Source organism: Pteropus vampyrus, unplaced genomic scaffold, assembly GCF_000151845.1.
Source record: "Pteropus vampyrus isolate Shadow unplaced genomic scaffold, Pvam_2.0 Scaffold27, whole genome shotgun sequence".
NCBI lineage: Eukaryota > Metazoa > Chordata > Mammalia > Chiroptera > Pteropodidae > Pteropus > Pteropus vampyrus.
This window is the reverse complement of record NW_011888808.1, coordinates 3,279,803-3,304,749: the sequence shown is the minus strand read 5'-3', so window position 1 is coordinate 3,304,749 and position 24,947 is coordinate 3,279,803. Positions and strand designations below refer to the sequence as shown.

Here is a 24,947-nt window from a genome sequence, read left to right as displayed (position 1 = left end):
ACAACACTCTAAAATACAGATTTACCACATTTTACTGTTAAGAAAACCGAGGCTTAGAAAGATTTTAAAAACTTGCTTAGAGAGATGTGACAGAGGTTTTGAATTTTTTTTATCTGAAGTTCAAATTCTTTCTAGTTAGACATAATAGGAAAATCAAAAGTTATTCTTTTCTTTTACCTAGCACTCTAAAACCATGCTTTCAGAACCCATCCACAAAAGAGACGCATGACATATGCTGAATTGCCACCATAAACAAAGAAATGAGAGGGCAGAAGAAATATACCTAGTAGATCACTGTGATCAATTATTTTTTGCTTGTGATACATGCATATTTGAACTATAGTCTGAACTATAATTGGTGAGAGATATTTTTGAATCATGAGAAAAAAAGGGGCTTTCACATTTTGCATGAATAAAAAATTAATTCCCTTGAAATGTTACATGCCTTTGTGTCAAGCCCTTTTTACTGTGCTGTCATTTTGAATTACATCCTTCAGAGGAAAAGACAGAATCCATTTATAAACAGAAAAGCCATCTCTTTAGAAGCCAATGCTCTTTTGCAGGAGTATTTCTCATGGGGAGCAATTAAACTGCATATAGGACATAAAATTACAAACTGAAATAATAGCCTTTTAAATGTAAAAGTCAAGATAACAAATATTCCATATATAAATAACTTGAAGAGAATTCTCCACAACTAACTATATTTGTTCATGCCTGTTAAGCAATTACACTGAAGAAAAAAAATTTCAGATGCTTTATGAGTTATAATTTTCATTGCCTAAATGCACAAGATAATTTCTTAAAATTTACTAATCATATATTTTTTGGCTTTGCATGTGTACACATACATATGTGACATTGTTAAGCACTTATTTACATTCATTTTTTCTATAAATCTGTTAGAGATGGAAAAAATAAATATCTTGTGAATTTGCATCATGCAGCTATAGTTTACTGTTTTATTGGTGCAAAATAAATGGTTCCTGAGATATCATAACTTCCTAAAAATCTGATATGATTAGTCAATAATATTGACTAATAAATTACTGTGTGTCATACACTATGCAAAGTGATTTGCATATATATTCCCATTTAACTCTCATAATGACTGTATAATATTTCTTCAATTTTAGAAATTAAGTGGAATGCTACATTATTAAGAAAGTTCCATATGCTTGTCCAAGTTCACGCAGCAACTAAGTGAGAGAACCAAGGCTTACTCTTCTTGCACGGAGACCTCAGAACTCTAACTTTTTATCACTCTTCTTCTTGAAAGGCCATTTGCTTTTAAAGCCCGTATTTGGCCTGAAAGATCCTACACTTAACTGAGAAAACTGTCTACAAAAAAAGGTAGTAATATTGTTTTATACATATAAATAATGCCTGGCATGTTAACATAGCTCTCCCTGAAGTCATATAAAGGCAAAATATTTTCTTTGCAAAATCTTCTCCATATAGTTATAAAGCTGCCATTTACTGTAATCAAGGATATCTATAAAGAGTCCCCATCTGTTAAAATAAGCTACAGAAAAATACTGATGGTTTTGATTACTTGAATTTTAAATGACAAAACCATCTAACAAGCTAATCTAAATTATGCATTATGAGATCAAATCAATTAAGTGATATGGTTAATTCACATGAAGGAAAATATACTTTTCTCACTTGGTCTCCTTCTTCTGTATAATAATTTTATAATGACTATAAAAACAACTTAAGTGAAATAAAGCACTGTATGCACAATTTTGAATGAAAAGAGATAATTTATATAAAATGTAAGGAAGAGCTTCTTTCTTTTTTCTTTCTTTTTACTACAATAAGAAACTAAGATAACTGTATGTATGATAAATGAGTTCAAATGTAGAAATTAGGATATTAATATTTGTTCTAAAAGAATTTCCTACTCATAAATAAAACAATGGTTTAAAGTAGTCTATTTTAACCAAATTTGTACCAACATGTTTATATCAACTGTTCTAGCTATAGGAATGTTTATTTTATTTTACTTTAGCCTGAATAAAACACAGTTGCAAGATTAATCTATGAAGTTTCTACTTGCTTGATACTCACCAAATTATTACCATTGAAGTAAAAAAGAAATCTTTTCTCATGTGAAGTTTCGGTCTTATTCTATCAAAGTATATATTAGGAAGACTGTAGGTTAGCCTTAAGTGATTCCCAGCTTATTTGGATTGATATCTAATGGCTCTATCTTCAACGATTTTACATTAAAGGAATTTATGATGTGTGTATATTATAATAATAACACTATTTTTAAGCAATTTTACCCAGAGTGAAAATATATGCTCTAATCTTTAATTTCATTTCCCTACTTTCTTAAAAAGCTTGTTTATTTTATTATCTTTGCAATACATGAAAATCATATTATCACTTAAAATTCCTGAAATTTTATATAATTAAATATATGTATATATATTTATTGACACTTGTTCTTGCTTTTTAAGAGGTATAAATTGAATAATATATCTTTACCATTCTCAGCCAATAGTGCACTTTATAAGACAAATATATAGTTATAAATATATTACAACCACAATAAAATTCCAAAATAGAAATATGATCAGAATATTCACTGTCAGAAAGAAGATATGATAATTAGATCTAACTGGAATAATTAAGAAAATTTTTATGAAGAACAGAAATGTAAATGAGAATTTAACTCAATGAAAAAAGGAGGATGTTGGTTATAGACTGCCACAATCCTGAAATATAAAATATATTTATGTATCTTCATGTCTTTTTAGTAGAAAGGTAATATTATACAGTAAGATGTTAGAAAAATATCTTTGATAAGTTGATAAAGACTGAAGTAGGGAGTAGATGTGGCACAAACCTAGGGCAATTGTTTGAAATAGATAAGCAGAGACAGATGTGAGCATTGTTTCAGTAGCATAATAGAAAAAACTTTGTGATCTATTCAATTCAGATATATGTAAGGTAAAGAGCATGTGAAAAAATGATTTAAGAAGGAAGGTAGTTTCTCCGCTGATATGCTGAAATTTGAGTGGAGACAAGCAGGAAATGATTGAAAACACAGAGATCCTCAAGGAGAAGTCAGAGACAAAGAAAAGTTTCTGAGAGACATAAACATAGAAGTGATAAATGAGGTCAGAGGACTGGATGAAATTAATCAAATTAAAGAAGACATAACTTTCTTTAAATTCTAGATATAAGAAAATCCAGGAAGAAAAATGAACAAAGATACAATGAAAACCTCAAACCTGACAGTAGGAGACAAAGAAAAAAAATACTTTTATTACATTATGCATGTTGTACTTTTTCAAACTGAAAGTAACACTGATATGAGATTGTTTGAAGATTAAGGAAGCTGAGTTATCTCCTATGAGATATGATTTTATTTTTCCTGTGAAATATGAGACAAAGTCTCTAACTGAGAAGTAGTAAATATAGTGAAGCAGAAGTTTGTGGAGAGTAAGTCAGTTTAAAAGAGAAGTCATGGAGAATGGTAATACGTTATCTTTGTGAGTTTGTATGTTTTGCATCCAGTCTTTCAGGTGCATTTGAGGTTAGTGAGCAAAATGTTTAATGATATCTAGCTACTACTCCTCATTTTTGTTTTCCTTAGTCAACCACACCTCTTTCTTGAGAAGGATGATAATTTTCATCATCGAAGGCTCTGTTTTGTCAGATTGCAGAAACAGAAGTGCATGAGCAAGCTATACAAAGCCAGAGGTTAATAAGAAATTGAAATGATAAACCTTGTGTTTCAGTTGGATAAGGAAAGAGAGGAAAATGATTTCTGGATGTAGAGAGATACTGGCATTAATGAATATTAAAGTATGTTAAATTTGATAAGATTGATATTTACTTCATATGTAAATATATTTTATATTACATCAATATCTGATATTAAAGTTGATAGGTTGTAGTAGGAATAATTGAAAGAACAAAATGGGAAAGCAGGAGATTATGATCTCATTGACTGCTTCCGTCCCAACATCACCTAGTTGACTCAGCTCAAGATTCTCAGCTTAAATGTTGTAAAAAGTGAAGAGAATTGTGTGACTTTCCTTTAGAGCACTGACGTGACTGCAATTTTACTTTGTGTGATTGTATAATTAATGAATACCTCCCAAATTTGTGTTCCTGGACCCGATTCCAACAGAAGGGAGGAGGGTTCCCCACACAGCCAAGCAATTCTTGAAACACCAGCTAGGTGTTCTAAAATTCAACTCAGTTATGACACTATCTGCCCCTAGATAGCATCTGGTTCCACATGTTTCCCCTCACTTCCTTCACAGGCCAGTCCCAAGCTCAGGATATCTGTGCTTCTCATCTGCTAGCTATAAATCAGAGGTTGCCACAACTCCCTCCTTTGGTTCCATTAAGTTGCTACGGAGGCTCATAGAACTCAGAGAAATATTTTACTCACTAGATCATTAGTTTATAATAAAAGGATATAACATGGGAACAGCCAAATGGAAGAGATGCACAGGGCAAGGTATGAGGAAAGGCGCAGAGTTTCCACGCCCACACCCTCTCCAGGTTCACCATCCTCCCAGCACCTTTGAGTACTCACCAACCCTCAGCTCTCCAAACCTATTCCTTTAAATGACTTGATTGGGTCTCCTGGCAACCAGACCTCATCCTTAGGTGAGACACCAGGAAGTCACCCTGTTAACATAACAAAAGAAGCCTTTATAGCTCTTATCATTTAGGAAGTTCCAAGGGTTTCAGGAGCTTTGTGCCAGAAATGAGACTGACGAGGACCTAATGTATGTATTTCTTATTATAAATCACATCACAGTTCCCTACTAGACTATAAATACTGTCAGGACAAACTCAACTTTTTGGTTTGTTTCTTTGTTTTTTCTTCATTAGTCCATGAAGGAAGCTTCTAATATTGCATTTGAATCAATTATCAATAATCCGAGTTGTTGGAAGATTTAGCAATCTATTATCCAAAGGAAATTTAAAAAGGACAGCTCAATATCTCGTCCTAAATTTTTGTGTTGTGTTTGGCTTCTCAGAACTTAAAAAAAAAAAAAAGAATTAATTTCTTATTGCTCTGAGAAAAGAAATATTGCTATCATTAAACAGAATTTATAGAACTTAGTCCATTAATATGCTGAATATTGTGTGCAAGGCAATTCATATTCATGTATGTGGTTAATTAAAATTTAGACTGGACAATTATAACCTTTATAAAGGTGAAGTGATTTAGCTAATACAGTAAAACTCTTGATGAAAATACTTGACACTTCCAAAAATTTGCTCATCTTAGATTCATGCTAAAAATGAGCAGGAGTAGATTTATCTGTCATTGCTGAGAGATTCCATTCACTGTGTGTTTAGTATGCTTGACTAAAATCCAGCAGGAATTCAACTTTGTTATCAGGATAGTTCTTCCTCATGAACTATTTTTCTATTACTTTAACTTGAGCTTATTGAAAATACACAAAGCTTCAGGCTTTTATGGAAATAGAGGACATAAAATGTTCTTCAACCAACAAAATATTTCTTTTACTCTTGAATCTTCCGATCTTCCAATATGAGAAAATAGTTTAGTTGAAATTAAAATGATTTTTAAGAACCCTTTTAACACTTCCTTTTCTTTCATCTCCATACCTGTATAGGCAGTTTCTTATTGACTATTATCATTCCTATGATAGGAAAATATTATATTATAGATATAGCGGTTATCTACAAAATAGGATTAAACATGAGTAATAATAATAGATATTACTTAATGAGCTTCATTCATTATTGTGACTTTTCAAGAATCAGCAAGTTAGGTATAATAATAAAAATACTAACAATATAAATATGTTTATTTGTTATTACTATCCTAATTTTAAAGATTAGAAAAAGAAAGATTAAATATTTGTCCAAGGTCACAGAGCTTATAAGAGGCTATAATAGGTACACAGTTTATAGAAACTTTCCTTTTACTCATACAGATGTTATTTGCTTTTGTTTCCTTATTATTTTCTTTAGAATAGGTGAAATCATTTTGAGTGCTGTTATATTTGCTTAAATCATTAAAACAATAAACTATTGGTAAAGTAACACTTTATTTCTATGAAATTAGATAGTAAATCTCACATACACCCACATACAAACGCAGCAGATCACTATTTGAACCATTTAATGTCTGGATTCAATCCCTGAATCAAGAGTTTTGAGATAGGATGCATAAAGATTAAATGTAAATGTAGCACTTAAAGTAATTGTCTAAGTGGTCTTGAATATATATTTTCAAGTTTTTAAAATATTTGAAATAATTTTTTATTAAACCTTCTAGTATTTCTAGTACTCTTGTATTTTTAAATATTAATCGCCTCCAAATTAATGTCTTACAGACAAATTTTATGTGCAGTTGAACATTGAATTTTTATATTTTGATTTTGAGTAACTTTAGCTATTACTACATAAGCAAAAAATAAAATATATTTCAAAAGAGAATATGTAATGGATTATTCCAGCCTTTTTATCTGCTAATCTATCACTGAATGTTTTTACAGTACCGTAATTCATTCATTCGCTCAATGTATTTTAGCAGGTCCTATAATCTTTGCTTCTGAGTAAATTATAGCATAGTGATTTATATTAAGTAAATATATCTCTTGGTGTGTTTAGAAATACTTGGGAATTTCCTCAAAAAAGAAAAAAGAGAAATGTATTTCTTTTGTCCTTGAGTATCAATAAATGCCCTTCGCGTGCACGCGCACACACACACACACACACACACACACACACACAAACACACACACAGCGTGTCATAATTCACAATATAATTTTTTAAAGGACATAGTTACTGAGAGGATGCCCACTTACACTATGACTAACAGATACTTTTACCTTTGGAATTAGCAGAGAACAAACATAACCTGTAAGAAGTTGTAGAACTTGGCCACTGTAATTCTACCTCAGTTCACTACATGCTTTTCTCTTTTCCATGGGAACATGGTTATTTTTGTTAAGTACAGCATGTATATTTGATGAATTTGTAAGAATATATTTTTGTTGACTTTGTGAACAATTTCTTGCCACCTGTTTTATTTCTTAATCTGTGTTGTACAGGTAATGTCATTAAGATGTTTCATATGCATCAAAAAGGATGCCTAGAAGATGATGGCAGTGTAATTACATAGTACATCATAAGCGATCCAACTCTGGCAGAACTGAAGATTACTTCAGTTTTGAATTAATCTGAATGACCCCAGTTTTACTGCTGTTGAATTTCTAGAAATGATAAAATGTCAAGTCATTGGAAATAAAACGACAGAACCTAAACAATCTGACATGAGTAATGCATAGTTTCTCTGACTTGTTCCATATTCTGTAGACTTTATTACCAACTACAGTATTTTATCGAGAAATTCTTGTCTTAACAAATGTATCTTCCACTTTACTAAAATATATTTCTGCTATGTAAAAAATAGAAAATTCATTGCTTTATATTTGTGCTTTATGTACACTAAAATCTCAATGCACAGAAAAGATATAAGTAGTGAATCACTGTTTTACTTCTATTATATCTTAATTTCGGTATGGCATGTTAGTGAAATGCTATTGAGTCAATCTTTTTTGGACAATACTACTATTTCAATGTATCACAAGTTTTCTAGTGCCATTAGATCATTGTAAAATTTGGGGGCATTTTTTTTTTAAAAAAACTGCTATTTAACTTATATTGATAGGACACTATAAAGAATAGCTGTTTCACATTTATTATTACTAACCTCATAAAATTTCCTTTTATAAAGCATAAAGCTCATATCTCAGCATATTGTCTTGAAAAGGAAGACTCATCTATAGTGTACATTATCTGATATCCTTCAGATTACCTTTCAGAGTTTTAAAAATTCTTCTGACATTGTATCATCTCAATTCTGGCTAAATTCTTCACCTTCAGTAACCACAATTCCTAAGTGATGACACCAGATTAGATTATTTCCCTTGATTTTTTGATTCTTTTATTTTTGTTTTTAAATGTTCGAATAGAAAGCCAAGTCATAAACCTAATATGTAACTTGAAGTTATTCCCTTTGAACAGATAGAGTAAGAAGAAATAGCCCAGCTTTTTAAGTTAGATGCCCATATTTTTTAAAGATTTCAGTCAATACCGCCACCTCACTCCCGACCCAATCATCCTCCATCACCTCCACTCGCTACTGTCCCTGTATGAAATCTGAAATCGTCTACAATTGATAGCTTCCTATTTCTCTCAAAACTTTGCCTGCTATCTGTCTTTGATTTTTTTTTTGTCATAAGCTTCCTAATTATATATCCTGTTAGAGGAAGATTTAAAGTACATTATTTACAATAGACCTCCATTGCTCTATTTTATTAGGAAAAATTCAAGACTTTCTGTAGCACTTATTAAGATACATAAAATTGGACCACGACCAACTATACCACAGAGTCAACGTTTTGTTGGGTTTCTTCTTTTTCTTTATAACCATTACACAATAAGAGGCAAAGGATGTGGAGGCATTCTTGATAAATCTTATTTCTATTTAATAGACATTTAGAAAAGAATAAAAAAAGGAAAAGAAAAATAGTTCACATATCTATGCCTTGTCCTTTTTCCTTGGAATTTATCCCCAAGAAGTTTAGTACAACTTTAAATAACTGTATCACATACTTTCTTGCCACATTAAACAGGAATGCATACATCCTCACATTTGCTAATAGAGATATTAGGAGTGCTTCAGGATCGGTGTTTAATATGGCTATTGGAAAACACTTATGCTCTACAGAAAGCTGATTGCAAAAGTCATATCAGGTTATCCTATGGAATCATGGCTATAAACTCAGACAAATGCTCCTTGAATGTCTCTCTTTATCTTCATGCCAATGATGGGTATAAAATGTAACCTATGATTCTATTCTTTTTCTTTGCTCTGGTTGTCTCAAGTTCAGGTCCTGCTTTATGTCCTCAATATTGAACATCTTCATATGACAGCCACTGTGTTAAGTGTTTAGGAAATAAACCTAATGAAATCTAATCTCATTCTATGAGAATTACTAGGTCGATTGATTAAGATGACTTCTTAAATCAAAATTATTTTATAATGTCTATATAACACTTCATTATTGCCAGTTGGAGTTTTTTGTATATGTTTATTTGTTTATTTCTTAAATATGTCCTTTTAGAAAGAATCCTCATATCCCCCTCTGAAGGAAGGTATATAGTATTAATTAACTATTAAATGAATTAATTAAATGACTATTTTATACCACTGTAAAATGTACTTTGTATTTTTTACATGGCACCAAACAAGTTTTAGATAAATATTTAGGTGTCTTGAGACTAAATATATTACATGTCTCATTGAGGTAATGTCCATTGGATATAAATAATGCTAATTTTAATGTTATAAGGGAAAACAGTAAATATCTTTTTTAGAGGGCCACGGGAGGAGTGGATAACAAAATTTAAATGCTACCAGGCTAATGAAATTAGTGAATATTGAAACTGATTGTGAAAGACCTTTAAGGTCTCTAAAAATATTTGGGAATATATATATATATATATATATATATATATATATATATATATATATAAAATTGTTTGACAGAATCTCCATAATGTGTTGATTGATTATTCCTCTTTTTTTCTTATAACTCTTGAAGTGAATAACTAACGTTGTAATGCAGTTTGTTAAAAAGACTTCATTATTGAAAAAACAAGTTAAAGACCTTTCTATTTCAGTTTTTATGAATGTAACTAAAAATCCAAAACAAATTAATTACCTTGGTTGCTTTACCTATGGGAGTGCAATCTAAAATCCATGAATAGTCACTTAAATTGAAAAGGCAATATCAAAATGTAAACTTTGTGTTTTTATATTTAGTTTTGTTTTTGTGTTTTTATATCCTTCCAGTCTCTTCCTTATTTTGATTGAACAGACTGCTGTTTAATCCATTAATATTTACTTTAATGCGGTCAGTAAAACAGCCTATACCGTACCTTTTTCTTCATACTATACCTTACAAAATTTTGAAAGCTCTTTTAAACAATGAACACATTTTTATTTTTGGTGAGATATTATATTTTTTCATGATTCTGACATATTTTATATTGATAGAGATTTTTCTTATTTTTTCTAACTCAGCATCAAATTCATAGTATTGTCAGTACTCCACCTGGTGGTCAAAAAATGCTTTTTTTTTTAAGGGTAAAAAAATGTGAGATAGAACTTAGATCCTAATTTTAAAAGTGCATAACAGTGCCTAGCAGGGTATCAGTCAAAATTCATTAACTATAAATTGAATGTTAGTTTATAATATACTATTTTAAATTCATCGTGGATTACAATTTTGGTTATCTGTACATATAATCATTTTACAGCTCATTTTCAGTTTTTTGATTTATATTAATTGAGTAAACAGTCCATCTGTTTTATATTTACATTATGTATATGTTTTATATTTATGTATGTTAGGAAACATAACCTTAACTTTCTATACATAGTTATCTATCTTCTATTATCTATCTATCTATCTATCTATCTATCTATCTATCTATCTATCTCTATCTATCATCTATATATCATCTATCTTTTTCATCTATGTTATATATCCTGCATTCTATTGTATCAGTATCAATTAATTTCATGGATATTCCCACCTTCACATTGATATTAGGTATACTTTGATGCCGTTTGCATATAAAACATTTCCTCACAGTAATTTTAATTTGACACACTCTACTATTTATAATGTCCAATTAAAATTCTAGAAAAGGATCGATTACTCAACAATTCTTGACAGCATTTTTTACAATTATGTTTTAAATTTGATTTATTTTCTATAGACGATATTTTTCCAGCCTGGTAATCTTACTATATACTTTACTAACTCCTCTGTCAACACAAATTGTATATGTCTCATCAGGCATCTTCCATCTGAAAGTTCCTGAATCTTCTCCTATTGGCTCAGCTATTGGAAGAATAAGAGCTGTGGATCCTGATTTTGGACAAAATGCAGAAATTGAATATAATATTGTTCCGGGCGATGGGGGAAATTTGTTTGACATCGTCACAGATGAGGATACACAAGAAGGAGTCATCAAATTGAAAAAGGTACATAGATAAATTTTTAGACAGTTGAGTACCCAATAATAATTAAAAGACAGAAAGACTAAAACTTGAAAATGACAGCAATTTTAATTTTCCTTTCATTAACAGGATGTCAAATGAAAAAAAAAAAAGATGAGATGACTATGAAGTATTCATTTCCAGAGGCATTTTTATTCTGCGATTCAACAGATATATATTTTATGTTGAAACAACTAGGCCTATTTGTTTGATGGAATCATTAAAAGTTCTTACTAGAGTTTAATTGACTTTTAATTTTTTTTATTTTTACAAACTTAGAAAAATAATAATAATAATAATAATAAAATAAGATCTAGAAGTAAACTCTAACCCTACCAGGCTTGGTCTTTCCTCTTTTATGACTTTTATAAGAATATAAATCTCTAATTCATAAACCGTTGGTGAGTGTTGACACCACAGTGGAGAAATGCTGATGTAGGCAGGCTCTACGAAGTGTCTATGTACGAAGTGTCTAAGTGGATAAAAATGATGGTCAGGTTTATATAAACTGAGAAGAATTTTAAAAAGGCAGTTCTTAAAATTTTATTTTTCAATCTTGGATTACGTTTATGAGCACTGCTACAGAATGTCATTTCCTTGTGTCACTTTGAGTTCAGAATAATATTATGAAATTTCATAAATCTCTCTAAAGCATAAGACTGGTTAAAAAATATTCTTACTCTATACTTATGTCATATTGCACTGAGTAAAGTATATAAACAAATAAAAGGCACCCTATATGTTATTAAGCATTGCAACAATAAAAATACAGAATCAGGATGAAAAAACTTTAAAAATATTTCACCCGATTTAAAGTTTATAAGATGGCTACATTTAAAATGAGAGTACAAGGTGCTTTATATTCAGCAATTTTATTCTTAAGTTAAGAACCAAGCGCACTATATTTTTTGCCAGTATTTTTCATCCTACTGGATAAGTGAGAACAAACATATATTAATTAAGTATAAACATAAATATAAAGTTACATGAATTAAAAATGTTCAAAGACTGAAATACATGAATAATTATAGAAGTATTCTGGGTTTCTTATTGCTGATTAAGAAATTTAGGCAATTAAATTACTCAAATTATGCGAAAGAACAATTTAATGTTTTGCATAATTTTTCAAACAGTTCTGTACCATTTTTATTTAAAAAAAATCTATTGAGGACTAATAAGTAATGATACCATGTTTAAAATGAAGAATGCTGCCCTTTGAGCCACTCTTCGCTTGCTCAGGCCCATTCCCACGTCTGGAAGTGTACTTTCCCTTCTAATAAACCTTTTCTTTTTTGCTGTTAAAAAAAAATGCTGAAGTGATTTTCTATTTATTTTAAAACAAGTAATTTTTTGAGAACTAAAAAAATTCTTACTATTTTGATGTTACTCAGAAATATTATTTCATCTCAAATAAACATAATAGTGTTCACATTGAATCCAAAGCAGAACTATTTTCTTTCTTCTTAAAAAAACATAAGAGATAAAATACTTTATTCTTCACCAGGACTCTTTAACAAATAAGCTAAGTTCTCAACTGGTCTCTTTGGACACTTATATTTTACTGATGCCCTCCCTGTAAGTCACTAAAACTCATTTTCTTTTTATAGTCTTACAACGGAAAGGGAGTGAATTCAAATGATTTGGTAGCGTAGCACCATCATGTGGTTAATTTTTGAATAACTCACAAAAATGAAAATAAAAATTGAAATAACTTCTTATATATAGGCAATCATACACCTCAATTTATTAAATTTAAAATACTCTTTTTTAGCCAGTCTGACATGCATAATTAAAAAAATAAGTAGTTTTTAATTTGTTTCTGCAAATAATGACCCTGTGTTTGTAAAGCTTTGTCTTCTATTTTTTAAACCTCTGCCTAACATTCTTAAATAGTCTCATCAATAGAAATCAGTCCCCAAATTGACATAACCAGGGCAGATTGTTTGTTGCTCTGTAGACATTTCTGTGTGTTTTTATAATCTTTTCAAATTGGGAATGCCTAAAGCCAAATTCCTTCCTTCTCCCAACAAAAGTGGGCCTGCTCATATTTTCTCCTTCCTTGATTAAGGCCCCATCTCATCTCCAGTCCCTTAAACCAGAAATTCAGGCTTTTTCTTACGTGCTTTCATTGCTATTTACCTCCTTTTGCCATACAGAATGAGAAGCCCAGCCCCTGATTCTCCCGAAGTAGGGTTAATCTTTCTCATGGGTTAATTTACAGCCCTCCTCATTGCTCCCTTCCACTACTGTGATGGCTGTTCTCTGAGCTTTACACCTTACCTCCATCCAAACTGACTTTTCCTCAAGAGTGAATGGTAGAAACCTAAATCTGTTCATTTTACTCTCATGCTGAAATCTGTCTCTGGTTCCCATAACTAGTAAGATTAAGAAAAACAGCATATTTTGTATTACCATCTCTGACACACATGCACGCACACACACACACACACACTCAGACATGCATATACACATATGCACGCGTATGCGCTTGCTACTTTGACAGTACACCAAATTTACCACAATTTCTAGCAAAGATCCTGTGCCATTCCTCCTTCTGGATAGAAGGCACTGCCCCTCCAGAGTATCTCATTAATTCTTTCCTGTCCTTGAACATGCCTCTCGCCCATGCCTCTCACTAAAAACTTTCTTGAGCCCCTCAGGCAAAGTCGATCATGCCTTACTTTATTTTAAAAATGCTAGCATTTCTGTCAAAGCACTTATGATACTGACGGTGCTCGTATTTTAAACACATCTGCTTCTTCTTGCTGTACTTTGTCATATCTATATTTGTGTTGCCAGGATAAAGGAAATGTTTGAAATATATGGGGTGTTTAGAATTTTTGTTAGCTAAGAAAACAAATATCTCACAGTGGTTTACTGTTTTAGTTTCCCATGCATTATTTCTTTGTCTTCACATGCTTTAGGAAACTCAACATGTTTTGTAAAGTACTTAGAAAACAGTGTTCTACTGATTAAACAAATGGGAAATATAAAGCGCAGAGAAGAAAATTAACTTTTTCAAAATCACACAGCTTGCAGTAGATTTTAGTATATTTTCGAAAAGCATATGCCTTCAACTATTGTGAAGAACATATATGTTAGAAGTAAAATGTGAGCATGGTCATTCAGGGAAGCTAAACAAAATTGGCATTCCTAGATAACCATGATTTATGTGCATATAAATCATATGTTTTATTTAAATATTTGTAATAGTTGGTGAAATTTTTTCTCATTTTTAGGAAAAATATCACCAAAAAGTTCTTCTAATTCTATTTTGTTTTGTTTCATTTTATCTTAGTACCTGAATTTGTCCTATACTTGCAGGTTTACTTCTCAAGGCAGGGAGGACACCATCTGTAGTGCCTCACATGATTAGATCAGACCCCTCGAGTCTTTAATTAACTCACCATAGAGTAAGAACCTTAATTATATTTGCATAATTTATTTTCCTATAAAACAGCATATTCATGGGGGCAATATCTCCCTCAATTCACCGGCCCCTCACATACTCAAGGGCAAGGAATAATACAGGTCACTAGGGACAGGAATCTTGGGGATACCTTGGAATTCTGTCTATGAAATTGTTTTTCAAATTCCTCAAAATATAATTGTAGCTATGCATTTCCACTCAACATTGTCTAGAAGCATGATGAGTCCCGGAAGAGCTCAAGGAGTTATTCTCTTGTATTTAATACGTTAACCTAAAAATAAACAACCAAAGTGAGGCAACAGATATTTAGTTGAGATCCAAAGAATAGCTATTCAAGAAGCACTGATTTAGGCAACAACTCAAATCGTGTTCCAATTAGGAGGTGAAGGCAAGGTGTGAGTATGTAAAAGAGAGGGGAATAATTATACGAATAGAAAAAAGGAATTTCTATGAGTGTTAACAAGCTAAGGAAGGAATGTCTGCAGGTGTAGGTAAGCTAACATAGTGATGCTAATTCTAAAGACTATCTTTAATTTTTGATCTGATTGTCATAATGTCTGCTTTCCTGTTAACTTTGTAAACAGTTGTTTGGAATATGATCCTGCCTTAGGCCCAGTCCGGTGGTCATTTTGCAAGTTTTAACATTCTAAAGGTCTGAGGAGCAAGATAGGTAAGACGGTTCCTATGGGATGGCAGCTCCAACGTTTTGAAGTGGCTCCAGTTTTACCATTTTCTACATGCGTCAAACATTATTTATCTCTCTCTGAAATGACAAAATCATTTGGCATTTAATGTTTTATATAGTTTTTCATGACCTGCGCCTCAGCATAATAAGAGTAGAGAAAGTGGCTAACTAAAAACAGAGATGCAAAAAAGCAATATCTTGCCCAATTTCTCCCTTTTTACATCAAAGAACAGTGAAGTATATCATATTTCATTTCTCCATAGTTATGGTTTCTTACTGTAGAAATTCCTACAATGTCAATTGGTTTCTAAAAATTCTGTTCTCATTAACTTTCCTTTATTAAAATACTCTTAGGAGCAAGGAGTTACTCAACTAAATTCTCTTCAATCAATCATTTTCTTACTTTTCTAAAAAGGTTCATAAAATTCAATAGGATCCTAAGCAATGCCACAAAGGTTTTATTTATTGTGCTAGAGCTAAATTACCTCACCTTTATAATCATAGGTTTCTGTCATAGAATATGATTAATTTTCTAACAAAACCAATCCTTTTTTTCTATATTTATTTTAAATGTTAAAGTTTCTTTTGATTGTAAAGTTAGATAAATTTCATTCCTTGATACCACCCCAAACCTCCCTCCATGAAAAGTGGGGGACAGTCAGTCAGATAGGCTGAATAAAGTCAACTCAAAAGAGATCAGTATTGATTTTCTTTGCTCTTTCTGAACTATCGAGTTTTATAAAGTGGCATTGCTTAAAGGCTAGAGCCATGAAAAAGCAAGGCCATCGAGGATAATATTGTGGCATTTCTCCTACAATTTTCTCCAGTTCTTTGATCACTGCAGGATATCAGTTTTCAGTTGCAAGAAAACCAAGAAAACCTGTATGTACAGAGAGGTTCTTTTATCTCACTCTATATTTCCCCGACCACCAAATGTCTGCTTGCTGTGATAAGTCAGAAGTTCTTAAAAGGCGTAGATGATGCCTGATCGTCTAAAGAATGTAGACAAGGTTACAGAATTCTCTCTATATTTCTGGGCTTGAAATTAACTTTAAAATGGAGACACAAGTCCATCAGATAGCTGTGGAATTTTAATCAAATAGGTAAATAAAATTGAGATCTTCTCTAGAACACATTTGCCTAATCATACAGATAATCAGAGGCATTTCAATGTTTAGGAGAAAATAGAGAGGAGAAATGAGGAACAATTGGTACTAACTCCTACATTCTAAGATAAAAATAATTCTGACCAAAAGAGGGGATGTGTATGTGCCAGGGCAGCTCAGTTAGCTTTCTACGCAAAAGGACTTAACGTAGTAAAGTCAAAATTGTCTTACACTAGAAGTTAGGGGTCACTGTGATAGAAAATTTATTTTGTTTACCATTCATAGAGCGTTTAGAGCCCAGAGCCCCTGGCCATTCTTTGGCAGTGAGGAGACAGGCTGGGTCCCCTGCCTGGCCCTGCTTCCTTCTCCCATCCTGCAAGGGACTGCCTTGGGCAGAGGCTATCAGTGGATGATGCCAGCCCTGTCAACCTCAGCTTTCTAGAATATAAAACAGAAATATATATATTTTTCTCTATATATTTTTAATCAAGATTAGCTAGTGCAGCCCTCTATCTTATATACCCATCTCTCTCAGACATCTCTTAAGGCATCCGATTTCTCTTGAACACTTCAAATGATAGGGAACGTAGTATTGCTTCAAACAACTCATTCATTGAACAAGATGACATGTTTCTCAATGTTCTCTAAGTCTGTTGAATAGAGAAAGAGCAAACCTTACTTGTCATGGCATCTTTCTCCCCTCAGGATGTATCCCAGCCTTACCACTACATACACCATCAATGTATATATATTTTTAATTAATTCAATTTGGAAAGATTTACTTTGTTAAAGATTTATTATTTTTTAACCGAAAGTTACATTTAATAATTTAAATTATTGTTAACTTTACGAAGAGATAGATAAACCTAACATATTTAACATGACGGCCTTTCAATATGTGAAAATGTCTATCCCATCTTGTTTTGATCTTTATTCCAGGCTAAATATTTCCAGTTGTATTTGCAGCAGTGTCATGTTTTTTCTCTTCAATAGTGTTTTGCTATTCTATTTTGGCAATTGGTTGTCTTTTCATGAGTTTGGTACCATTAACAAAACGTGGTAGTCAAACTTTGGGCCAATCAAAACAAAAGCATCATAGGATTATCTCTTTTTTTTTTTTCCCCCAAGATATTATATTTCTATTCATAGAACCAATAGCTATAATATCAACCATGGCATATTATGTATACCGTTCTTTTATTGGTCTAAAGACAAATCAAAATTTCTATCAAGAAGGAGATGGAAATGGAAGAAAAATAAATATTATATGTATATCACTTTGAGATAACTAAAAATATGAAAAGTAAAAGAAAGCATTGAGTATGAAGCAGATTAAAACATGATTAAAACCTTAACAAATTAGATAAAATAAAGAGAATAAAGGAAAAATAAATATAGATCTCTCTGAATGAAAATTACTGTGAGAAAGACTTAATGTCAAGTCCAAGCGGTGTTATTGTTTATTGTAATAAACTCTGTGCAACTGTGATTGTTTTTGAGAATTTTTTTTTAATTTCAGTTTTTTTTTTTAATTTCCTTTTTTGCATCCTCAGAGAAAACACATAAAACAACAATCTTGTCCTTGAAAGAGAGAAATTTACTTTCTTTATTTCCCCTAGGTGTACTGAGGCAAAAAATGGATGTGTCGACACAGCAATTAGCAAGTCGTTGGAGTCATACTAGAGGGAATTAATTTAGAAAACAAAGTTTTAAAGGTCCCAGAAAATCTCTATGTAAATGTTAATTTCATGTGGTCCTAATTTTTCATAGGTGATTAGAAGTCAGAACCATTGACCTTACTGTTTTCATTTATATAAAACACCACAGCAACATCATATTTCTAGAATGTAATATTTTTAGTTATTGAGAACATAAAATGAATATTCAGAATAAAAGTGTATTTAAGCAGTGGTAAAGTTGAAATAGAGAATCAGTGACTCCATGAACAAGTGACTTCCAAATATTATATTTCACAGTTTCTATAATTTAATCGTATGTGTTCAAAGCTTTAATTATTGGTAAAATTTCCTGATGATGCTTTACACTTAGTGTCTAATAATTATAGTCAATGTTGAGAAAACAAAAGACCAAAACTCTTTTCATAATGACCACTGTTTATTTTTTAAATCCTGATAGAGTTTATTTTTAGAGAAAATATCTAGGCGTTTAAGTGTTTAATAGAAAATGATATTATTGTTGAAATGAGAAAAAACATATTTTGTTATACCAAATTTTCAGCTGGAATCTCAAGAGTATCTTCAAGTACTCAATTTCAGTTGTTGTGTTTTAATTACTATTAAATTCCACTAGATGTCAGAATTGTATAAGAGCAAAAACCGCTTGCCTAAAAAGTTGTTCTTTTGCTGCTCATATAAAATGAATAAGCCCTATCTAATATGTATGTGTACATATATGTCATTTTAATGAATGTGACAGATTATCTTTACCAGTTGCCCAGAAGCTTCTACAAGCGGGTAATTCTTTTCTTAAAACGTTCCTTTACCCATTAGGTATAAAGGAAAATGAAATGTTGAAACCAATACAATTTGTATTCACTTGCAAATGTTCTGAAGCAATGTTCACCATCTTTGCCGCATCCTTTATGACTATACCACCTCACCTTTCATTTGTCCTCACTTCAGCCATTAGATTTTGAAACAAAGAAAGCATATACTTTTAAAGTAGAAGCCTCCAATCTTCACCTTGATCACCGGTTTCACTCCGTGGGCCCTTTCAAAGACACAGCCACAGTGAAGGTCAGCGTGCTGGATGTGGATGAGCCGCCGGTTTTCAGCAAGCCGCTATACACCATGGAGGTTTACGAAGACACTCCGGTTGGGACCATCATTGGCGCCGTCACTGCACAAGACCTCGACGTGGGGAGTAGTGCTGTTAGGTAAGAAAAAGGAATATTTTTTTTATATGTGTGTCAGAAAAATAAATTTAACAACAAACAGAACCTCTGTGCAAACTGGCATGAATGATTTAGTTTTTGAATATGTTACTTAAAAATGTAATGGCTTCATATGAGAAGTATTAATGGAAAAAGCCTTAGGATTTGAACAAAATCATGTGATATCATTTCCTGTGGCAGGGTGCGATGTTGGATATGTCACTCAAGCTAACCAAACTCAATTTCTTATCTATAAAAGGGATTTAATAGTACAACCTCAAAGGATGATTCTTATGATTAATTATAGTAATATACTTTTACAGTGGCTGGAAGATAATAGACATTTAATAAATTTTTGGTTACTCTAAAATCTCTACTTCTCCCCCAAAGTTAGTGCTTGAAAATAAAAGTTTTACCATTTGCAATTTGTAGTTCATTTTCTCACTGTGATAATTGTGTCTGCTGGTGGAAGCACAGTTGGAGTTAGTCCTTGCAAAAGATGAATTATGGAATTTCTCGAAGTCCAGACTTTGCCAGGATCTCCCAGTGACATAAGGCTGCTGGGCAGTGGGTCGACAAAGCAATCGTTGGGGTAAGAAAGTGTGAGAGAACAGTTTTTCTCCCCACTCCCTCAAAGCTATAAATTCCACTTGTGACATGATGGGGATTCCCTTTTCTTAACTTATATATTAATCCTACAACATATTTTGAGACTCGTTCTCATTCACCTTTACTTCTGTACATTTAAATTCCCTGCCACATGCCTACAGGTACTGAGGATGGAGAGTAGAAAGAGGGGGTGAGAGAGAGAGTGAGAAGGAGAGGGAAGGGGAGAGAAACATGGGAATTTTTCTGAATCTTACACCTCTAATTAATGATAAAAATGGATCAACAATTCAGTGGCTTCAACACTACACATTTATAACATATAGGAAAATCTCAGTAAATATCTTGCAAGCACTCAAGCTCTGCTCTTTGTATACATCTGAATCCATCCTCTAAAGTGGCCGGAATAAAACATATCTGTGATCAGGAGAGAACTCTAAAGAAGCACATTTGTCTTGGGAAAAGGAAGAGAAACAGCAATTACCGGGCAACCTTATGTGTCAGGCCAAATGCTGGCTAATTTACTCATTGAAGTTAAATGGCTGTTCTACATGTCCATTTAACAACATGATTTACTTCCAGTTGAACTCCAGAAAACTATATTTATTAATAGTGTTTGTAGGGGTAGTCTCGAGAATCTGCCATGTTAGTCGTTGTTACATATTAACCTGTCATCATTTATCAATATTGTTTCTGAAGACCCTGTGTGTGCTGTTGATAATTTTGAAAATGAGAAGTGCCTGGTGAGTAGATTTACAGGTACTTACAAGAATAAAAACAGTTATGGAAGAAATATTGAATGTTGTAAAGAAAGAAATAAAAATAAATATGGATTGAAACTCTACGGTTCAATAAATGAGGAGAATTTGGGGACATAGTTGAACACGATATCTTAGAGAACATGCTAAATTGTTTAAATTTACCATATATTCTATTTTGGGGGACTGATAAAAGCACAATGAGATCAATAAGTTAATAAAATATGATTTTAATGGGTCTATAAGTTAAAAATACCACCTGATAAAGGGAAGGCGAATGTTACAAACTTTCAAATACACCAAAATGGTTAGAGTCGGGACACTGGTAGGAGGAATAAAAGAGACCTACATTTTAGAGAAATTCTCCAACTACAAGCCTGATTTCTTTTTTCTTTTTTCTTTCTTTTTTTTTTTTAATGTCAAATGTCATAGGAGCTAGGGTCTGACAACTGTTACTTTATGTGAAATATAGTAATATCCCCTGTCTTTCTTCTAATGGGTACTAACTCACTAAAGTTGTAGTCACTAATGGATTCCCATGAGGAGCTGTCTAAAGATAAAGCTGCTTTTGAATCAACATGAAAGTTGCCTTAGAGTAAACAATAAGCTTGAATCATGTCAGTTGAGGAAACAAGGGATATGAATCATCTTTTCTTGGTCTGAAAACATGTTTGCTCACTTAAGAATAGTAGTAAAAATATGTTGTGAAAAGTAAGCATCAAAATGTAAAATTACTTGACATATTTAGGTATGTTCTGTTTGTTTTGCTTTATTTTGCTTAACTGTCTTTTCACAGGATTATTTTGCAAGGTATTAATTTAGGACTATATTATTCCATATTACTGTATTTATTAATATTATTATTTTACCATGACTGAGAACAGCAAAGAGCCAGAATCTAGGATTTAAATAGTTTAGAAGAAAGTTTTTGTTACTTGTAAAGAATCTAGTTATGCCGCGTTTGGTCCCTCCTGCCTAGACCTTAATTTCTAGTTATTTCTTTTACATACTTCTAGCCTTTCCCTTTAGATGCATTAATTTCCTACCTCTAATATTCTGTGTCCGTTGACCCTCCTACTACATATAGTTCATGGGAATGATTTCTAGTGTGTCAGATTAAGAGTGGATATGTGTTCCCACCACTAATGAGGTGAGTTTCACAACAGTCTCTTAAGTTTAGAAATAAAATTCTAAATATGTGACTATTCTGTTACATTGGAAATTAATTTTTATTTTCGGTATGAGTGACTTGAGTTACAGAGAGTTATTAATGGATGATTTTGCTCAATGTGTGCCACTTTTGATACAAACGTAAAAATCTTAGTTATCCTATGAATGAATTTCAAAATAAAATTTAATCAAATTAATTTTGTGTATCGAATGAGAGAATGAACAATTCAGTTTTAAACTTACTGCATGTAATTTTAAAGATGCATATAATGCATATTTAATGCATATAAACTTCAATATCTAAATTAAAAGTTACAGTATTTAATACAATTAAACAGTTTATATTTCATGTTATCTCTTTTTATTTAATATTTCCAACCAATACCTACCACTTAAAGTCAAGTAGTAAAATTAATTAATAAATGGAAAATGATTATCAATTACCATAATAGAGTATAATATTTTAAGTAATTAACAACTTGTTGTGAAAATATAAATGTCTATCTGTGCCCTACTTAAAATTAACTTATTGCTCAAATCTGGTGTGTTCATCACATTTTTTGAAAATTTTCTGTAACTGATTTTTTTTAATCATGGGTTGAGAGACTATCAAATAGCTGGTTTCTATTTGAGAGCTCTCCTCTCAAATGCATCAACTACAAAACATGCTTACAAGGTGAGAGGAAAGAGTGGTACAGCTAATAAAGTGACTCCCTATAGCAACATATATAATTTATCTTAAATATTAATTAAGTTAAATGGTCAAAATTAAAAATTTGAAAAACTGCTCATTATTTTCTTACTTATTTCTTACTTGTTTGTGAAGTTTGAAAGAGGTATAAAATGTTTTATTTTAAAATTTTCTTGTAGACTTTTTATTGTTAGAGCAGTTTAGGTTCAAAGCAAAATTCAGAGCAAGTACAGAGATTTTTCATATACCTGCCCTCACCCATGTCTAGCCTCCCCCATTATTAATATCCCCCACCAGAGTGGTACATTAAATGCAACTGGTGAACTTACACATCATAATACCCAAAGTTCATAGTTTACCTTAAAACTCACTCTTGATGTGCATTCTGTGGGTTTGAATGAATGTATAATGATGTATATCTAACATTATAACGTCATACAGAGTATTTTCAGTGCCTAAAAATTCTCTGTACTCTGCTTATTCATCCCTCCCCCACGCCAATCCCATTGATCTTTTTACTGTCTCCATAGTTTAATTTTCTCAGAATGTCATACAGTTGGAATCATGCAATACCGGCATCTTTCTTTTTTCGTAATATACGTAAACATTCCTCCATGTCTTTTCATGGCTTGATAGCTCATTTCTTTTTAATGCTGAAAAATGTTCCATCTGGATGTACCACAGTTTATTTATCCACTCACTTACTAAGAACATCTTGATTGTTTTCAAGTCTTGTGAATTACTAATAAAGCTATCCAAACATCCATGTGTAAGTTTTCATGTGGACATAAATTTTCAACTCCTTTGTGTCAATACCAAGGAGTGCAATTGCCATATCATACAATAAGAATATATTTAGATTTCCAAGAAGGTGCCAGACTCTCTTACATTATACCCAACAGCTTCAAAGTCTCTGAAGAATAAACCAGATATAAAGCTTTTGGGGCAGACAAAAGTTGGCATCTAGATACGTAAAAGGATATACAGTCAGAAGACCATGTATGACTATCTTAATATGACTAAAAGAAATGAGGAAAGCTTAAGCAACTTGGAAGGAAATAAAAATATAACAACCGTAATTTTAATAATATGTAGATTATGATGCATTTCCCTTTGTTTAAAGATCTATTTTAATTTATTTTAATATTACATTCTGCCAAATGCAAAATTGAAGACAGCAGAGTTTTGCCTTAATTATATTGTTATAATTTTGTAAGTTGTTTAGTTTCTCGTTAAATGAGAAGCTATCTAAACTATCTAAGATATGACTTTTAATACTACTAAGGGGAAAATAAAAATAAGGAGGAAGGTTAGGGAAAAAAGCATAAAAGGAACTAATAGGAAATTAGCAACTACTATTTAACATCATTTGAGAGAAACATTAGAATTCCTAAGAAAAAAATTTGTGATTGTTGATGAAGCAATTACAATCTAAGTGTTGCTATATAAGGCTTAGTTTCTCAATAAAATGTTTGTGAAACTTAATTGAACTAAATTTACTTTTATTATCTGCCACAGACAAAAAAAAAAAAAATTTTCCAAATAAGACTAGACAAAAGTGAAGAGATTTTTGAACTATTATTATTACCTGAACAAAATAATATTTCCTACTGTGACCTGAATCATTACTCCTACATCTTTAATGCTTAAAGTTGAGACATAATAATTTTAGAATAAGTGTATTATCAAGCACTTTTTACAAAATGTGATTGAGAATTGGGACAAGGTCAAAGTTAGCTTTTCCATTAACTGTGAGAAAATTATTAAGAAAATTAAAAATGATGATTTTAATTAAAAATAAAATGAAAGCTTTTAAAGGAATTTCTGAAAACTCATTTATAGAAAAGTAACAAAATTATACTCTGTCACTTGGCCCCCACACATTAGTAGTACTCCGGAAGAAGGCAGTAAGCTTTTGAGGAGAATAACATCTAAAGAAAAGGAGATACCAACCCTCAAAAGATGAGAGAAGTAAAAATTAGATGCCACACAGAAGAGAGAGTCAAATGAAAGCATCACTGTGTGAAATAGAGTGTGGCTATTTACGCTCATAATTTCTACTTCAGAGGTTTGTAGCTAAGGTATTTTAAAGTTGAAGGCTATGAATGTCACATCTTGGTCCTAGAGCTAAGCATACTTTTTTGTTGTTTATTTTGTTATTTTTAATCTGGGAAGTAATTCAACATAATCATAATATGGAAAGAGAGAGGAAGGAAAGAATATATACACACATGCTGAGGCACATATGTCTTACTTTATTTTTAGTACAATACTCACTATGATTATGTGAGTATTATGTGAGTTTTTTTGTGTGTGTTTTTTTGTTTTTTTTTTTTTTCAAATTTTATAGGGGAAAAAGAGAACAGGCATTAGAGGGGGACATTTTAAACCTGTTTGTTCAAGGTAAGTGAAGGAATTAGTATATTACCCTTGTTCTGTCTATTCGAAAAGTCAGTGTTCTTCATGCTATAATTTATTGCATCCCAGTAGTGGTTGATTTATGGAATTCAAACTT

The 24,947-nt window shown here is 31.7% G+C and overlaps 1 protein-coding gene across 1 annotated transcript in view; it reads left to right on the top strand.

Annotated features, from left to right (window-relative positions):
• CDH12 (cadherin 12) overlaps positions 1-24,947 on the top strand; it is a 564,219-nt gene that overhangs the window by 509,309 nt on the left and 29,963 nt on the right. Inside the window, exons 7-8 of the mRNA XM_011356438.2 lie at positions 10,891-11,078; positions 18,957-19,210. Of these exons, the coding sequence (XP_011354740.1) occupies positions 10,891-11,078; positions 18,957-19,210 (442 nt within the window). The remainder of the gene's footprint in view (positions 1-10,890; positions 11,079-18,956; positions 19,211-24,947) is intronic.